Source organism: Piliocolobus tephrosceles, chromosome 16 (assembly GCF_002776525.5).
Source record: "Piliocolobus tephrosceles isolate RC106 chromosome 16, ASM277652v3, whole genome shotgun sequence".
NCBI classification, from domain to species: Eukaryota; Metazoa; Chordata; class Mammalia; order Primates; family Cercopithecidae; genus Piliocolobus; species Piliocolobus tephrosceles.
In genome coordinates, this window is record NC_045449.1 from 22054938 (window position 1) to 22072936 (window position 17999).

At 49.1% G+C, this 17999-nt stretch overlaps 1 protein-coding gene across 7 annotated transcripts in view; it reads left to right on the forward strand.

Moving 5' to 3' along the window:
* The window catches only part of KSR1 (kinase suppressor of ras 1), a 171812-nt gene that overhangs the window by 88963 nt on the left and 64850 nt on the right, over positions 1–17999 (forward strand). For 6 of the 7 annotated variants that reach the window (XM_023183845.2, XM_023183843.2, XM_023183844.2 and 3 more), the window contains exon 2: positions 7202–7342. The exons of the other annotated variant lie outside the window; for it this stretch is intronic. In XM_023183845.2, the coding sequence (XP_023039613.2) occupies positions 7202–7342 (141 nt within the window). The remainder of the gene's footprint in view (positions 1–7201; positions 7343–17999) is intronic. 7 annotated transcript variants of the gene reach the window in all.

A 17999-nucleotide genomic window follows, 5' to 3' on the forward strand; every position in this document is an offset into this window, starting at 1 on the left:
GGACCTGCAGGTTGGGGGCATGAGGTCTCCATGTTTCTGGAGATCCCCACAGTTCTGGGGGCTGTGTCCTTTACCTGCAGAAGTTTCTTTCTTCAGTGGCACATGCTTCTCCTTGGCACAGTATCGGCTCAACCAGGCCCACGCTCTCCAGGGATGTCTGACAAGCCTCACCACCATCCAAGTGATACTCATGGAGCCTCCATTTGGGAGGCCTGTGCCAGAGTCATACCAGAACAGCTGGGGTGGCGGATGACACTGAGGCCGATCAGGATGCCAGGTTGGGGGTACAGATGTTCCTTTGGACAAGTGGAGCCGATGTCATTTCTGGTGACTGAGGTTGGAGGTTAGCATCCTCTGGTGCTGAGGTTGGAGGTGAGCACTCAAAGGAGGATGGGGTTGGGTTACCTGGAGTCAGCTGGGTGGGTACAGGTCTTGGCCCTCTTGCCTTTAGAAGAAATGTACCTGATTCACAGGTTCCTCCAGCATTGTCCTGAAGTCAAGACCAGATTTCAGGGTCTTCCTTAGTCCCATCTCCAACATCTCTAACATTGGCAGATTCCCACCTATATCTTCTGTATTGCCCAGGGAGGTAATAAGAGAGAACCTGAGGGCTTCGCCTAAGAAGAACACCACCCACGTCCGCTGCCACCGCAAGAGTGTTTTCTGTGTTCCATACATTTTGCTGAACATTTTACATTCATATTTTTCTCATGTAAGCCTTCACAACAGCCTTTTGAGGTAGATCAACCCCATTTTACAGGTAGGGAAAGTGAGGCTCACAGGTTAGATCCCATGGCTATGTTCACCCAAGGGAATGGTGTCAAGGGACTTTAGGGCTACAGATGTCCTTCATGGAGGCACACCGACTCCTGGGTATGGCTGGGATAACCAGTGGTGGAAATAATAGGACCCGTGGTTTGTTTTTTGCTTGTTCCAAGCACTTTGTATACAGCAGCTCCCTTGGCCTCAACCTCGATAAAATGATACTCTTTTTATAGGTGGTGAAACTGAAGCTGAACCAAGGGGGACTTCCCCAAGATCTTTGATTTTAGATGTCAGAGCTGGGACTAGAGCTGAGCTCCTTCAGCCCCAGATACTTAGTGAGTGCCTGCTGTAGTATTGGTAGCACCCACCAACTGTTTGTGGCTGACCTGATACTCTTCTCTTTCCGTAAGGCAGGCTCTGGTCAGGGCTGGGGTGGGCCCACAGTACATTCTTGAAGCAAAAGAATATTGGGGCGTGAGAGATGTTGGTTCCAGCCCAGAGCCTCCCCTGTGGTCAGAGACCTAATGACTCTTTCCCTCTTGCCGCTGGTCCCATCCCTGAAACCCCAGGTGCTTGTCTATTCCGGAAAATTTATATCTTGCGGTTTTGTGGTTAAGAGAAAATGACGCTACCAATGAAAGGTCCCGGTTTAGGCCCCCAAGGCTGGGCTGGCAGGCCCCACTGTGGTTTATCTGGGAAAGTAGCCCCTTGGTGCTTCTGTGACTGCAACCAACTTTCCAAGAAGTGAGAACAGCTTCATTTCTCTCTGACGGGGAGTGGCTGCCTGCAGGCCACCTCCATCCTTTGTGAACCAGAGAAGTTTTGCTCTGTCAGCAGAACCCACATCTGCAGAGGTTATTTCTTGACAAGTTCTGGGAGATAGCAGCTGCCAGGACACCAGACCTGCCAGCAGCTGGGTCATGCTGCACTGCGTGTCTTCCCTTTTCCTTGTCTCAGGCACAGCTCGCCAGGTTTATGGGTTATCTGGGTGCAGAGAAGAACCACTTCAAGTTCTGCGCAGTCCTACCCATGGGCCTGCTTTGGGCTGTCTAGCGGGGATCTCTACCGGCCTCTAAAAAAATAAACCGCTTGCTCCTCTTCTAGGGAAGCTGCCCTGGCTTTTGAGATGTTCAGACCCCTGTCTCATCACTTGCCCAGTTGGTGTTTGTTTTTTGCTGCCGTTTGATAAACTTTGTGTGCCTGTCTGGCACAATGTATTATGTGTTTGTGTGTTCATCCTTTCAACAAAGGTTTTAAAATAGCAAACCAGGCTAGGTGTGGTGGCTCATGCCTTTAATCCCAGTACTTTGGGAGGCTAACACAAGAGGATCGCTTGAGCCTAGGAGTTAGAGACCAGCCTGGGCAATATGGCAAAACCCTATCTCTGTTATAAAAAAGAAAAAAAGCAACCCATGTGCTGGGTGCTGTGCTGGTTCCTGAGGTCTGTTGGTGACTAAGAACACCAGCTGGACCCTACCTCCCAGAGTTTTCAGCCTGAAGAGGGAAGCAGACAAGTGTGAAACATCAGAACTGCGATATGTGATCTGGGCAGGGGGCTGGAGGGCTTGAGGAAGGCTTCCTGGAGGAAGGGGTATCTGAGCTGATCCTTGTAGGCGGAGTCACTGTGAAGAGCTTGCTTAGCAGGGGACCAGAGCCTCAAAGCTGATAAGGGCAGGTAGGTTGTGGGGAGGCTGAACTGGGTAAGGCCCAAATGCTGGCTCAGGCTAAGGCCAGGTGGGCTCATCTTGATGTTGGCCTGTGGTGGCTAAAGTCTTATGCAAATGGCATATGTTATGAATCATTCCCAGAAGCAGGGCCCTTGAAGGCCATGTGCCAGTGACAGAAGGGCTCTAGTGCTACTGCTTTTAGTGCCAGCAGCTCGACCTCTCTAGTTAATGTGGAAAAGAGTGGTTCTGAGTTTGCACAGCTGTTTGATTTATAGTCCTGTCTCTGGTCAGCCCTTTGAAGTGGTGGTTTCAGAGCCGCGTGGAATGGAGGGAAGGGCTGGCTGTGAGAAACATGGGGATAAGGACCACACGTTTTCTTCCTCTGGCATTTCTGAGCACACGTTATGTGCCAGGTGCTGTAGTAGGAACTGGGGATATGAGGGAAATACGGTCCTTGCCCTGATGTCTGCCCTGACTCTAACCTAGTCTTTTGGAGGTCTCCATGCTGTAGTTGAATATGAGCTAGGTATCATCATTCCTGTTTATAGGTGGGTGAACTGAGACTCAGAAAAATTAATTATCTTCCTTGGGGCCGTGCAACCTAGTATATGGTGGATTTGAACCCAGATGTGTTCAACCCAGAAGTCTGGGAGCTCATGTCTATTGGGGGAGATTGAGGCAGAAGCTGTTAACTGTAGTATGAGGCCCCTCCATGATCGGGCCTCTGAAAGAGTCACGCAACACACCAGGAAGGGGAGAGGCGGACTCTGACCTGGCCTGGGTAGGAAACTCCGGCAGGTATTGGAGGAATAGCTGCTGGGTGAGTGTGTGCCTGGTGGGCAGGGCCAGGGGCTATGGAAAGGAGCTGGGGGCTGGGGGAGGTTGGGGCCCTGGTTTTGGAATTTGCCTCTGGTCTCACTGGATGGGATGGATCAGGGTGGGGTAAGCCAGGATAGGGCACATGAGTGCCTCCACTTAAACCTGTAGGATAAAAGCTTACTGGTGTGTCTACGGTTGTGAGCTTCATGCCCTGTAGGTGCTCCCCCAGGCTTAGGTTCCATAATAGGACAGCAGGTGGACTCAGAGTCCTGAGCCTTAGCAGTGTGTTTATTTGATTAGATTAGCAGGGTCGGCTCTGGGCTCCTGAGGGGCATGGGGCGCAGGAGTGTCAGGTGGTCAGCCTCTGGATCTGTTGTTTCACCAGACATCAAAACTGTACAGTTGAGAGTGTGGAATTATTTTGATTCTGACTCAGCGCTCTCTCTCCAGCAGTTGTCTGCATTTGCCACTGAGCCCCTAGCACCCTGAAGGGAGCAGGGACCATGGGAGAGGGGTAAGCAACCCCAAGGGGGTTGAATCTGGCTCTATCAGATTGTTGGTGAGCCTGGGGCCAAACTAGTTTCTAGGCGAAATTTCAAAAACGCTGATGTGGCAGCAGTGGTTTCATTATTATGGGTCTCATTTCATGCTCACATCTCTCTAGCCACAGGAGTTCTTAACCTGGGGTCTGTGGATAGAATTCAGGGAGTCCATCCATGAACTTAGATGGGGAAGAAAATTGCACTTTTATTTTCATTAGCCTTAACTGGAATTTAGCATGTCGTTCCACTTGGTTGTAGGCAATGAGGCACAGTTACCTTAGCACACACCTGTGGCTCGGTCACCAGTAGGAGTCACAGATGTTTTTCCCATTACATCACAGTTGTGGAGCTATCTGAAAAAGCAGTTTACACTTGTCACAACTTTAAAGTTATGGCAGTTATTAGATGTACTGTTGGATGTTTAATACTTTAATAGAAGCTTTTATGACTCTATCACAGGTGTCTTTTCTTTTTTTTTTTTTTTTGAGACAGAGTCTCGTTCTGTCACCCAGGCTGGAGTACAGTCAGACAGGGATACTCAGCCTGTATCTCAGTATATTTTTCTTTTTTTTTTTTTTTCTGAGACAGTCACCAAGGCTGGCAGGCTGGGGTGCAGTGGCACGATCTTGACTCACTACAACCTCTGCCTCCCAGGTTCAAGTGATTCTCCTGCCTCAGCCTCCTGAGTGACTGGGATTACAGGCATGTGCCACCACGCCTGGCTTATTTTTGTATTTTTAATAGAGATGGCATTTCACCACATTGGCCAGGCCGGTCTCGAACCTCTGACTTCGGGTGATCCACCTGCCTTGGCATCCCAAAGTGCTAGGATTACAGGCGTGAGCCACCATGACTGGCCGTCTATCACAGTTTTCAGTAGTTTGATAAATGTGTTTAAATAGAATTGATTTCCTTTGTAATTCTAAATGTGTTGTTTAATACATTTCAAAGCATTGTTCTGTCCAGGCGCAATGGCTCACGCCTGTAATCCCAGGACTTTGAGAGGCCAAGGTGGGAGGATTGCTTGAGCCCAGGAGTTCAAGACCAGCCTAGGCAACATAACGAGACCCCATCTCAAAAAAAAAAAAAAAAAAAAAAAAGATGAAATAAATGAAAGTATTGTTCTTTGAAAGAGATCATGGGCCTCCCTAGACTTCCACAAGGATCCATGCCCCCAAAATGGTTATAAGCTCTTATTCTAATTGGAAATTTGGAGCCTTTCTAGATATTTGAAATTAAAAATTATTAATTCATCTTTTTTTTCTTTGTAAAATATTGTGACTCTGTTAACAAGAGTCCTTGCTCTTTAGAAAAATGTACTGAGGGCCTGATGCAGTGATCCTAAGTATTTTGTTTTATACTCAGATCAAGTGATCTGCCTACCTTAGCCTCTCAAAGTGCTGGCTCACGCCTGTAATCCCAGCACTTTGGGAGGCGGAAGTGGGCAGATCATCTGAGGTCAGGAGTTTGAGACCAGCCTGGCCAACGTGGTGAAAATCCGTCTCTACTAAAAATACAAAAATTACCCCTTTATGGTGGCACGCACCTATAGTTCCAACTACTCGGGAGGCTGAGGCACAAGAATCATTTGAACCCAGCAGGCGGAGGTTGCAGTGAGCCAAGATCATGCCACCGCACCTCAGCCTGCCAGCCTTGGTGACCATCTCAAAAAAAAGAAAAAAGAAGAAAAATATACTGAGATACGGACTGAGTATCCCTTGTCTGAAATGCTTGAGGTCCAAAGTGTTTTTGATTTTTGATTTTTTAGAATTCTGGAATATTTTTATTATACTTAATGGCTAAGCATCCCAAACCCAAAAGTTCAAAATCCAAAATGCTCCAGTGAGCATTCCTTTTGAGCATCATGTCAGTGCTCAAAATGTTTTAGATTTTGGAGAGGTTCACATTCTGGGTCTTTGGAAGCGTTTCGGATTTTGGGTTTTTGGATTTGAAATGCACTACCTATATTTACAGATAAAAGGAAAAGGAATGAATGAACATCAAAACCATGAGGGACAGCAGGGTTGAGAAGTGTCTCCAGAAGCCAGGTTCCTATATGAGACTGTGAAGGTGGTACTTATTTTGGGGGGATGCTTGGAAGTCACCATTAGGAGGCCACCAGAGTCTTAGCATCATTTCAGGAGCTCTCCCTGGATCACTTAGCTGTAGCCAAGCCAGGCAGCTCCCTGGTCTTCTGGCGGTGAGCTCGTTTCCATCTGTCGAGCCTACCTGGCCTCTGTTTGGAATGCGAGTCCCTTATTTATCATCAGACCTGGGCCGTACCCTCCTTGTGCTTCTCTGTACCCCGTGTTCCCCAGTCCAATGCTGGGCACCCAGTCAGAGCCGAGTGTTTGTCGGGTTGACCTAAGTCAGGCTGTCCTTGTGTAAGCTTATCTTATTTGAAGTTTTAGCCGTTTGCAAGTCTTTTGAAAGCTTTGGACAATAACTCTGGAAAATACACAGACTCGCATATCTGAAATTTGCATACATTTCAGGGTGTGGATCCCTGAAAGCCTACTGGGAATCCGAGTCCAGGACCCTGGCCAGTACTGCTGCTGCTCAGTGGTCATAGCGACACTTGCGGTGCTCACTGTGTGCCAAGCGCATCATTTCTTCCATCTCTCTGAGAGTCAGCTTCCATTATCCCCATTTTTCTGGAGGATAAGATGGAGACCTTTCTCAAGATGGAGACCTTTATAGGGGGTTAAGTAACTTGTCCAAGGTCACACAGAGCTAGGGTGTGACTGAACACTTGGATCCCAACCCAGGCAGTTGGATTCTTCACTGGAAGCATCCTAGGCGGGAGGTTACCACTTCTCCCCGAACCAGCAGGTCTTCCATATTAGCAATTACAAACTCCCTGACCCCACCTTGGCAGGAAAGGCTTCTTTTTTTCCCGAGACAGGGTCTTGCTCTGTCACCCAGGCTGGAGTGCGGTGGTGTGATGTTGGCTTACTGCAGCCTTGACCTCCTCCGCACAAGCGATCCTTCCACCTTAGCCTCCCAAGTAGCTAGGACTACAGGTGCGCGCCATCATGCTCTGCTAATTGTTGTATTTCTGGTAGAGACGGGGTTTTGCCATGTTGGCCAGGCTGGTAGGAAGGCTGCCTTATATTTAACCCAGCTCTCTGTTCTGACCAGTGTTGCCCATGACGCTCACGTCCTGAGGTGGGCAGTGTCAGCCGCCTTGGGTAGGGCCGGGGGCTCATGGGTGGCCACCAGCCTCTGCCTGTTCTCCCAGACCCTTCTTCACCATTTCCCCTCCCCTGCAAACAGCAGAGAGGAGAGCCAGCCCCTTTCCTCATCACATTGCTTGTGCCTGCCTGAGCTCCTCTGTAGTGTGCTTGGGCCTGACATATGGTTGGGCCACAGATGAACACAGGCTTTTCTTTTTTGGGCTTTCTGCAGGCGAAGCTGGTCCGGTACATTTGTAAGCAGAGGCAGTGCAAGCTGAGCGTGGCTCCTGGTGAGAGGACCCCGGAGCTCAACAGCTACCCCCGCTTCAGTGACTGGCTGTACACTTTCAACGTGAGGCCGGAGGTGGTGCAGGTATGCAAGCCGGGGCTCGGCACAGGGATAGGCTTGAGGGGCCAAGCAGAGGGAACACACACAAACCCAAGGGCTAGCTTCCCCGTGGCTAAGACTAAGGGTTGATGCTCTCTACTCTTGAGAAGGAGGATGGGGAGGGACAGCAGCAGCCAAGAGGAATCCCGGGTACATGTGGCTCCAACAAGTGTCCTGGGTGCTATTGCCTGATGAACTAGGGGAGCCCCACGCTGGGCATTGATTTGTTCATCATACTTACAACAGCCAGCATATCTGGAAGCACTGGCTGTGTGGCAGACACTGTGTTAAACGTTTCTGTGTTTCGTAAGACAGATAATCTCACTGTCATTGTTGCCATTTTATACTTGAGGAAATTAAAGCACAGAATGGTTAAGTAAGTTGTGTAAAATCACACAGCTAGTAAATGATAACCTTGGAATTTGGAAATGAGAGTCTGAATTTAGTTTAGTCTTCTAACTGCTACAATATGCTGTCTTCCTTCCATCGTTCTCTCTTCCTGTGTGTGCAGCCTACCCACCTGCCAGCCAGCCAACTAACCAACCAGCGCACCCGGAGTGTGTACTGTGCCAGGTGCCAGGGGTGCAGGTCAGCTGTCATGGAGTGCAGATTAGTCCTACTTGGCAGGCGTGGTTCACCCAGTCAGATCTCATAAATCTCCTACTTCTATCCTAAAATTAAAAATATTGGCTTTTGCTGCTGTGTAAAAAGTAGCATGAATTCATTATGTATAGATACTTTGGAAACAGAGAAGGAAAGAAATCACATACATACTCCTAACACTCAGAAAATCTATGATCATTAAGGTCTTTTTTTTTTTTCCTTCCTCTCCCCGATATGGAAATCTTTTAAAAATTTCTTTCTGGACAGTCCTGTAAGGTAGTCACAAGCCTCATGATTGTCAAGCACTTAGAACATGGCTAGTCCAAATTAAAATGTGCTATAACTTCTTTCCTTGCTCTTACCAGTGTGGGCAAGGCCCTGTGGCTCTCCCCCAAGGCACACTGCAGACCTGCCTGCCTCTCCCTCCCTGCCTCCAGCACCATGGTCCAGGCCACTGTCACCTCCTGCAGAACCTCTGCAGCGGCACCTCACCCCTTGCATTCCATTTTCCACCCAGCAGCCAGGGTGCTCACCTAGAAAGGTGACTTAGATCCCGTCCTTTTTCAGTGCTTCCTGTTTCCTTCAGAATGAGTGTCAGATGCCTCCCTTGATCTGGCCTCTCTCGCCGCAGCTTGCTCACCTTCTCCTTTGCTCAGTAGACTCTGACCTTTGCACTTGCTCCCCCCTTCCTTGGAGTGCTCTGCCCATGACTCATCCCTTGAATATTTTTCTGGTGTTGAGCATTGTCACCGCCTCCAGGCAGTCATCCCTGACGATGTGATCTAAAGATCACCCCCTGCCCATCATTCTTGCCTGCACACCTGGGTTTATTTTCTCAATGACACCGACTACTTTCTGGAGTGACCTAACTGATTTGTTGTCTGTGGTCTGTCTGCTTCCCCTGGGATGCGAGCACCATGAGACAGGGCTTTGCTGTTTGGGTTCGTTTGCCACAAAATCGCCATTGAGTGTTGGGCCCAATATGGCAGTTGCTTGGTTGCGGCAGATATAAAAATAAATACCTCTTTATTTATTGAATAAGTAGATTTCATCATGACACGGGAGATGTCTCCAATAGCCCAGGGTTTGGCCCCGAGTGGGTGGTAACACAGGTGACTCTTAGCTCTGGCTTTCAGTGTAAGTCCTGCAAGAGAAGCCAGTGTAGGGATCAGAGCCCCAAAGAACCCCCTTCCCAGCTATGCCTGTCTGCTATGAGTTACCTCCATGAGCCCTGGGAGAATTGGTGCCCCCAGGGGAGATGGCCCTCTCGAGGAAGGCTAGGGCAAGTGCCCCAAAGATTTCTTGGGTGCAGTAGCACTCCCCTCTTCCCATGCCAACGTCCTTTTCATTCACGAAGGACTTGTGCTGCCAGGAGCCCAAGCAGCACTTTCCTGGGAGGCCTCTGCTGTCTGATTATTGAGCTGCACTGGTGGCCACAGTGGGGTCCTGGGGCCCCTGAGAGCTTCTGGGTTCTTTTGCCTCGAAGTTGACACAGAGCACATCTGGCATGTGATGATGGGTGCACTGATGTGTTATTTAATTATCCCAACACCCTGCTTAATAGAGACCATTTTCCCCATCTCACAGTTGAGGAAGCTGGCACTCAGTGGGTGCAGAAACTCACCAGGGTCCTAGAGACACAGAGGAGCAGAGCCGGGTGCCCCTCCACACCTGACACTGAGTCCTCTGTCACCAGGGTCCCAGAGCCAGAGAGGAGCAGAGGCGGGTGCCCCTCCACACCTGACTCTGAGTCGTTGGTCTCAACCACTTCTCTCTCCTTCTTGGAATGCCTGGATTCAGGCACCTGGCCAAGCCCTTTCACCTTCTGAAGCTCCAGTCTCCTCCTTTTGTGAAATGGGAATAACCCATGTGCTGCTTGCTGGCACAAGTAGTTGTGAAAGTCAAGTGCTTAGAGGCAGGGGTGGAGGAAGAAAAATTAACAATTTCCCACCTCTCTCTTGCCCTCAGCTGCTGTTAATCCCAGGTGAGAGCCAGACCCTGGAGAGGCAACTAGAGAGGCCTGTACACAGGGCAGCTCTAAACAGCCTCCTGGGGAGTGAAGGAAGGCTGGAATCGGCTGACCAGAGGCAGTTTTCTGAATCAAGAGAGGGAGCGGGAGTCAGCCCAGAGCTTAGAACAACCAGCCTGACAGAGCTGGGCCAAGTGTCCTTCCATCCCCCAAATTGGTACCAAGGGTGTCCTCCCCAGCAGGGCCAGGAGGAAGTGAGGCTGGAGTGGATGGGGAGCAGAAGGAGGGTGGACTGGGCTGCGGGAGCCTGCTGGAGGTACCTGAGCCTGGCAGCTTTCTTCCTGGGCTTTAAGAACCACAAGGGGCTGGGCGCGGTGGCTCAAGCCTGTAATCCCAGCACTTTGGGAGGCCGAGACGGGCGGATCACGAGGTCAGGAGATCGAGACCATCGTGGCTAACATGGTGAAACCTCGTCTCTACTAAAAATACAAAAAACTAGCCAGGCGAGGTGGTGGGCACCTGTAGTCCCAGCTACTCCGGAGGCTGAGGCAGGAGAATGGCGTAAACCCGGGAGGCGGAGCTTGCAGTGAGCTGAGATCCGGCCACTGCACTCCAGCCCGGGTGACAGAGCAAGACTCCGTCTCATAAAAAAAAAAAAAAAAAAGAACCACAAGGAGCCATTAGCTGCTGTCACTACATCTTCCCCAGACTCTCCAGAAACCCCTTCTCAAGATTTCTCTTTTTCTTCCTCCCAAATCTCATGTCAGTTCCTGGGCTGTAGCCAGAATATTCTAAAGCCTAGAAAGAAAAGGCTATTTCCTTTACTAAACCCAGCTTCAGCTCCTACAGACTGGGAGAGGGCTACCTTGGTTCAGTTCTACCTCTGGGAGTTTCTCCTTGTACGTGCATGGAAGCCTAGTGACAGGGTAACCCTGAGTTAGAGCAGCTCCCCAGGGCTTGGACTCCAAGGGCTGGCCCCAGGGGTATGGGTCTATTTTATTCTGTTTCTTAACCCAGACAGTTGTTTGGACTCTGACTCGATACCCACTGCCGTCCCGGACCCCTACCCTGGCTGTGATGGATTCTGTGTCCTTTCAGTTGTTATTGGCTCTATAAGTTCTGCCCATCAAAGACAGGTGCAGTATTCAGAAGCCAAAGTTCCAAACAGCATTAAAAACCCATGCCTTTCAGAGAATCTTTTGACTTCTTAACCCATTTATGCCGGAGGTTGCAGGTTTTTGAATTTTTGCAATCAGACCTTGGCGATGACCTTGAGCAGTAGGATATAAATAACTCCCATGTGCTTAGCATTCCAACAATGGAACACTAGGCATAAGTGGGTTGTCATCTAAAACAGGGGTCCCCAACCCCCAGGCCACTGACAGGTACCAGTCCGCTTGGCCTCTTAGGAACCAGGCCACACAGCAGGAGGCGTGCGTTTATAGCTGCTCCCCATTGCTCGTGTTACCGCCTGAGCTCCACCAGCTGTCAGATCAGCAGCGGCGTCTAATTCTCACAGGAGCACAAACCCTGTTGTGAACTGCATACGCGAGGGATCTAGGTTGTGTGCTCCTTGTGAGAATCTAATGCCTGATGATCTGTCACCATCTCCCATCATCCCCATATTGGACTGTCTAGTTGCAGGAAAACAAGCTCAGGGCTCTCACTGATTATACATTATGGTAAGTTGTATAATTATTTCATTATGTATTACAATGTAATAGAAATAAAGTGCATGATAAATGTAATGCACTTTAATCCTCCAGAAACCATCCCCCACTCCCTGTCTCTGGAAAAATTATCTTCCTTGAAACCAGTCGCTGGTGCCAAAAAGGTTGGGGACCACTGTTCTAAACCATTGTTTATTTTCTTACATAAACTTTTTACTTCAGAATAATTTTAGATTTACAGAAAAGTTGCAGGGATGTACAGAGAGTTCTCGTATGTACCCCTCACCCAGTTTCCCCATCATTAACGTTGTCATGACCAGGGTGCCTTTGTCAAAACTGAGGAAATGACACTGGTATATTACTATGAACGAAACTCCAGACTATTTAGGTTTCACCAGTTTTTCCTTTACTGTCCTCTCTCTTTTCTAGGATGGATCCGGGGCACCACACGGTTTACATTATTTTGATTTGTCATGTCTCCCCAGTTTCCTCTGCTCTGTGACAGGTTCTCAGTCTTTCCTTATTTTTCATGACCTTGACACTACTTTGTTTTTTGAAAGTGAGCCCTCCCTTAGGATTGGGGGGTATGGGGGGTAGGTGGGTTAAGCTCCATCTCCTCTGGGGGTATATCTACAAAGATTATTTGGAACTTTTCTGTCGGAAAGAGTTGTCTTTTCTCTTCCATTTATTTATTCATTCAGTCATTTATTTATATCAGTATGGGCTCATGTCTTTTTCTTTTACACATTGGTTTCTAATCCAATAAATACATGATTTATTGGAATACATGATTGTATTGGAATACATGATTGTATTCCAATAAAAAAAATACATGATTTTTTTTGTTGCTCAAGTTCTTCCAGCTTTGGCCATTGGGAGTTCTTGCAGGTTTGTTCCTGCATCCTGTGACATGCTTCATCCTACAGTTTTGTTTGGGGTGTGTGTGTGTGTGTGTGTGTGTTGAGCACTTCCTTTGCTTTCTGACATATGGTATGCTGCAGCCCCCTCTTTTTTTTTTTTTTACTAACCCCACTTCTAGAATCAGTTATTTCCCCAGGGAGCCTGGTGAGTCATTTGCTCTGCTTTGTTTTGTTTTGCTTTTATTATTTTTATTTTGTAAAACTGTGTTGAAATTCACATAACATAATTTACCATTTTAATCATTTCTAAGTTTACAGTTCAGCGACATTAAATACATTCACATTGTTTTGCGACTGTCAACACTGGAATGTTTTCATCTTCTCAAATGAACCATTGGCTTTATTAGAAGAGATGTGTTTATCGTAGGGGGTAAAATGAAACGAAGAAGATAAAGTGAAAGAAAATTGCTGCATGCCATTTCCCTGAAGCCTGCTCATCTTTCTGGACATTTTCTAGCCCTCACATTCCTCTGCGTGTTGTCTCTTTTGTACACATGAGGTCAGGCCAGACATTTGGTTCAGGAACCTGCTCTTTCCCCTTAATGACCTATATTGCCATGGTTATAAGCACTGCTACCAAGAACATCTTTGTGCACTTGTGTATTTCTACAAGGAAAAAATCCTAGAAGTGAACTTGCTAGGCTGGATTTTAATGAATGTTGCCAAAGTGTCTTTTAAAATACAATAAGACAGTAAAAGCAGTCTTTTCCTTCAATAGTTATTCATTCATTCATTCATTTATTTTGAGACAGGGTCTTGCTGTGTTGCCCATCCTGGAGTGCAGTAGTGCGAACCCAGCTCACTGCAGCCTCAGTGTCCTGGACTCAAGTGATCCTCCCGCCTCACCTCCCAAGTAGCTGGGACTGCAGATGTGTGCACCATCACACCTGGCTATATGTATTTTTTAATTTTTTTTGTAGAGACAGAATCTCTCTATGTTGCCCAGGCTGATCTTGAACTCCTGGGCTCAAGCGATCCTCCTGCCTCAGCCTCCCAAAGTCCTGGGATTACAGACGTCAGCCACCATGCCTGGCCTGCTCAACTTTTTAATGAGACTCTCATTTCAGGTGTACCTGGAGATAGTAAACTGCATGTATACCTTTTCTAAACTTGTACTTGGCTGGGTGGTAGTTAAGATCCCCAGCTCATCCCTGTTCCTGTCCTTGGATGTTTCCCAAGAAATTGCGTAGGTCTATGCCCACAGAAGAAGACTCAGAGTCTGAGGAGGGAGCAGCATCCCTGGGTGTGTGGAATGGTCAGTGTGGTGCAGGGCCCAGATTCCAGCCTGCCCTAGTCCTGCCTCAGGAATCCCTCTAGGGTGCCCAGGCCTTTATGGGTTGATGTGGCCTCTTCTATGTCCAGAGGACACCTGTATTTTCTCCCTGGCTGTCCTGACTTAGTGCCTTAGCCCTCCTGTTGTTTAGGAAGCTAGAGAGCCCCCAGAGGGCCAACAGGAGAGCCTGGCTCACACAGAGCGGGTGGAGTGCTAAGGTCCTGCCAATGCCTCCATGGGACAGCCCAATCCAGGTCTGCAGGGGAAGGGACTTCCCTTTGTCAGGCTTCAGGAGGGACCTAAAACCCAACAGGATCTCCAGAAACCTGGCCCAGGGGGTGGGGATAGGTCCTTGGGGGTTTCTGTGGGGCAGCTGGTCTGGCTTGGAGGATATTAGAGCTGGACTCTTCTCTGCCTGACCCTGAAGTTTGGCCTGGAGAGAAGTCTCCTCCAAGGTAGCTCAGACTGCAGAGATTGGCACCCTTAAGGAATAGTTCCCCATATGTGTGAGAGACGTTGGACCAAAAGACACCACCAGCATCAGGAGGAGTCCTGGGGGGATAGAGGAGGCCAGGAAATCATTGCATCTATCCCCTCTTTCCAGGCAAGAATTAGACATAGCACGCTCGCTTGGCTGCTGGTGCCCACTGTGGTGGACACTGCAGGGAGGTAACCCTGCCTCCCAGAACCACTGTCCAGTGGAAGCAGGATGGACCTGCGTGGCCGTGGCCATGGTTGACATAGGCAGGACCTGAGATCCTGTGGGTATCTAGAATGGGCCTATCTGCCTTTTACAGTGTGAGATCTTGGGCAAGTGACTTCATCTCTCGGGGCCTCAGTTTATGCATATGAGAAATGACAGATTCAGTGACCTTTTAAGTCCTTTCCTCAGATGGCTGCTGCTTCTGGACAGTAAAGGAGCCTAGAGTAGGAGGAGTTCTGTCAGGTGAGGTAGTTTGGAGAGACCATGTGGAGCTGCACCTTCCCCAGAACCCTCCAGATGGTAGCTTTGCCTTGCCTCTCAGATGTGTCTGCCCTCCTGTAAGTTGTATACCGTGCTCTCTTCGAGGTGTTTCATCATGTGCTTTTCCCACTGGCTCCTATGTAATGTTTATGTGCAGCAGTTGGAGCTCTGCCACACAGATCATGGGGTGATGTTTTTACTCCTGTGCCCTCTGCCCCTGAGTCAGGCTTTTCTCCCTTGGATTTTGGGCAAAGCTTCGTTGTGTGTCTTCGCCCATTTTTTTTTTCCTTTAGCCCACAGAAGATGTGATCAGCTATCCATTGTTACTGAGAGATGGGAGTTTTAAAATTTTCAACACCAAACAAGTACAGAAGTGTTAGAAAGCAAGCAAAGGCCCTCCTCCTCTTCCACCTCGCAGGGGTAATACCTTGTTAACAGGTCGGTGGGTGCATCTGCCAGACCTCTTCATGCATTTTATAGTCACTTAAAATGATGTGCAAATTTACTCCCTTCTCTCTTTTTTGTTTTTGTTTTTGTTTGCTGAAATGGGATCATATGATAGATATCATTTTGCAGGTTTTCAGTCTTAACGTCATCTCTGTTATCCACAAAAATTCATGTTATTCTTCTTTAACAGTAGAGTAGTAAGAGATACAGTTTCTTCAAGGTGTGATATGAATGCCTGTGTCTGAGGGGTACCCACCTGCTTACATACACACACACACACAGTGACATCAGGCATCTTGGTGGTTCAGGTGACTCAGCACCTGAACGAAGATGAGAGCCCGTGCCAAGAAGAGGCCAGGTGCCCAGATGTAATGCCTGGCACATGGGAGGCCCTGGCAGATACTTACTGGGTGAAGGAATGTACCGAAGTCACTGCAGGATAGAAGTCGGGGATGCCAGACTTGAAAACAGGTCTCTTTGAATATCTGTCTGTCTGTCTGTTTTTTTTTGCTTTGGAAGGGAACAAAATCCATGAAGTCTGCCTGTTTCCTTTTGCTAACCTGGCAGTGCTGAAGGACCCCAGCATCTGTGCAGTCAGTGTCTGAAGATGATCTGCCCAGGGCTGCCCCCTGAGGCGTCCTGGGGGAACTGTGTGTGGTGGGATTTGTCCCTTCGGTCGCTTCGAGTTCTCTGCTGACCTTGACTCTTCATGGCTTCATGACTAGGACTTTGATTTTTCCCTGAGGAAAACACATACACAGATCGTTTGTGTGTGCAGCCATCTGTGTGTATAATCTCCTCCTTCCTTTACCATATTGCTTTCCTAGGGGCCATCCCTGCAGGGTGATCTAAATACCATTTCAGCTTTTGTCTTTTGGTTGGATAGTGTTTGTGGTCTTAAAATTTCCAGGAAATGATGCCTTTTCTACTAGAGGAAGAGAGAGGGGATAGATGTGGATGTGGTCACACAGCACGGCAGCTGCATTTCCAGGTTCTTGGTGTGGCTGAGGTGGCCCTGTGTGGGTTTCTTTCTGTTCCCACCTGAGTCAGATGTCAGCCCTGTGCAGCTCCGAGCCTGCTCGGTGCCGCATGTCTGACCTTTGGCTCCTTTTTCTCTGTCTGTAGATGTTGGAGACAGAACTTGGGCGATGCCTCCATATGTTTGCCCAACCATTAGACCTTCATCTAGAGCAGCGCTGTTCAAAACGTTCTGTGTTGTCCATTCAGTGTGGCAGTCATTAGCCACATGTGGCTTGGGGACACTTGAAATGTGTGTAGTGCAACTGAGAAACTGAAATTCACGTTTTATTTTATTGTAATGAATTTTAATTTGAATAGACATCTGGCTATGACTGCATTGGCCAGGGCCCTGTGGTGAGAGCTGGGATGCTGAAGACACCTTCCTCTGCCCCAGGAGCGCACAGACTGGAGTGAAACAGGAAGTGAGAGCCCCAGATGCCCTGATGGCTCCAGGATGGGATCTGTTGTTTCCAGTGGGCCGACTCGTCCTGGGTAGTCAGGGAAAGACGGATGTCCAGGAAGGCAAGAGCACACCAGGCGGAGGGAACGATATCTGCAGAGACCCTGAGGAGGAGGAAATCAGAGTCATCCTCATCGGAAGCGCATGAGGAGGAGTCTGTGAGGAGGCTGGCGGGAAGCCAGGGTGGATTCCTGCAGCTCTCCCTGTGTGCAGTGTAGGGGTTGGGGCTCCTCTTGGGGGATAATGGAAGCATGTGTGAGAGAGGGGGAGGAATTCCAAATGAACATTAGAATTGTTTAAAGGAAAATAAAACTCCTACCAAGAAGGCTGCATTCACATGGGAATGGGCTGAGAGTGATAGGGTGAGGAGCACTGCCTCCGTCATGGCTGGAGGGTGGAAGGGCTGGGGATAGGAAATGAGATGGGAGCGAGCTCAGAGGCACGGCCCTGCCCCACTCCCGGTCATTTGGAGTCGCACACTGTGGCTGTTTCCAGCTGCCCCCTGTCCCACAGGTTACATCTAAAAGTCACAGCTTCATGTTCTGGCTGCAGCTGGGGAAATGATTTCAAAGCCTGCTGGCATGGAGCCATTTTTTTTTCTTTAGCAATTTCCCGGTTGGAAGTTGTTGAAAGGAAGTGGCAAGCGCTGCCTGAGCAGTTCTAGCTGGGAGAGGTGGGTGCTGCAGAGTCTGGGATTCCAGGGTGAAAGCCACAGATTCCCCTGAATAAGCTCTTACTGCTGGTGGTTCCTGAACTGAAGATGCAGGCAGATCTGGTAAGGGGATTTTTGTTGTGATCCTGACTGGGCATGTTTCTCTTTCCCCTCTCCTCTATCCTTGCGTTCCTGTGTTTAAGACGAAGCCTTCTCCCAGGGATGGGAGAGAAAGCTACCTGACTCCAGCCACCATTTTGGTTTCCCAGTAGCTGGGGGTGGCTGGAGCTGTGTGTGGACACCAGGAGTGTAGGCTGTATGAGGCAGGAGGATGTGTGAGACCTAACCAGGAAAGCGAACCCACGTTTGGCTCCTGGGGTGCAGCTTGAGTCGGCATGACTATGGCCCTCATTCCTAACCTCTCCTTCCCACCCCTCCTCCTGTCGGCCCCACACTCTCTCTTTGAGAGCCAGAGGCCCAGCTGTTCTTACAACCTTGCTCTTTGGCAACTGGGAGCCTCCCCAGGAAGCAGCACACACCCTCAGCCAGCCTCCTGGAGGGATCTATGCCGATGTGTCAGCCCAGCAGCACAGGGCTGCCTTGGTACCAGCCCAGCGGGGGCTGGGCCACACAGCTCTCCACTTAGGATGGGGAAATGGAGGCA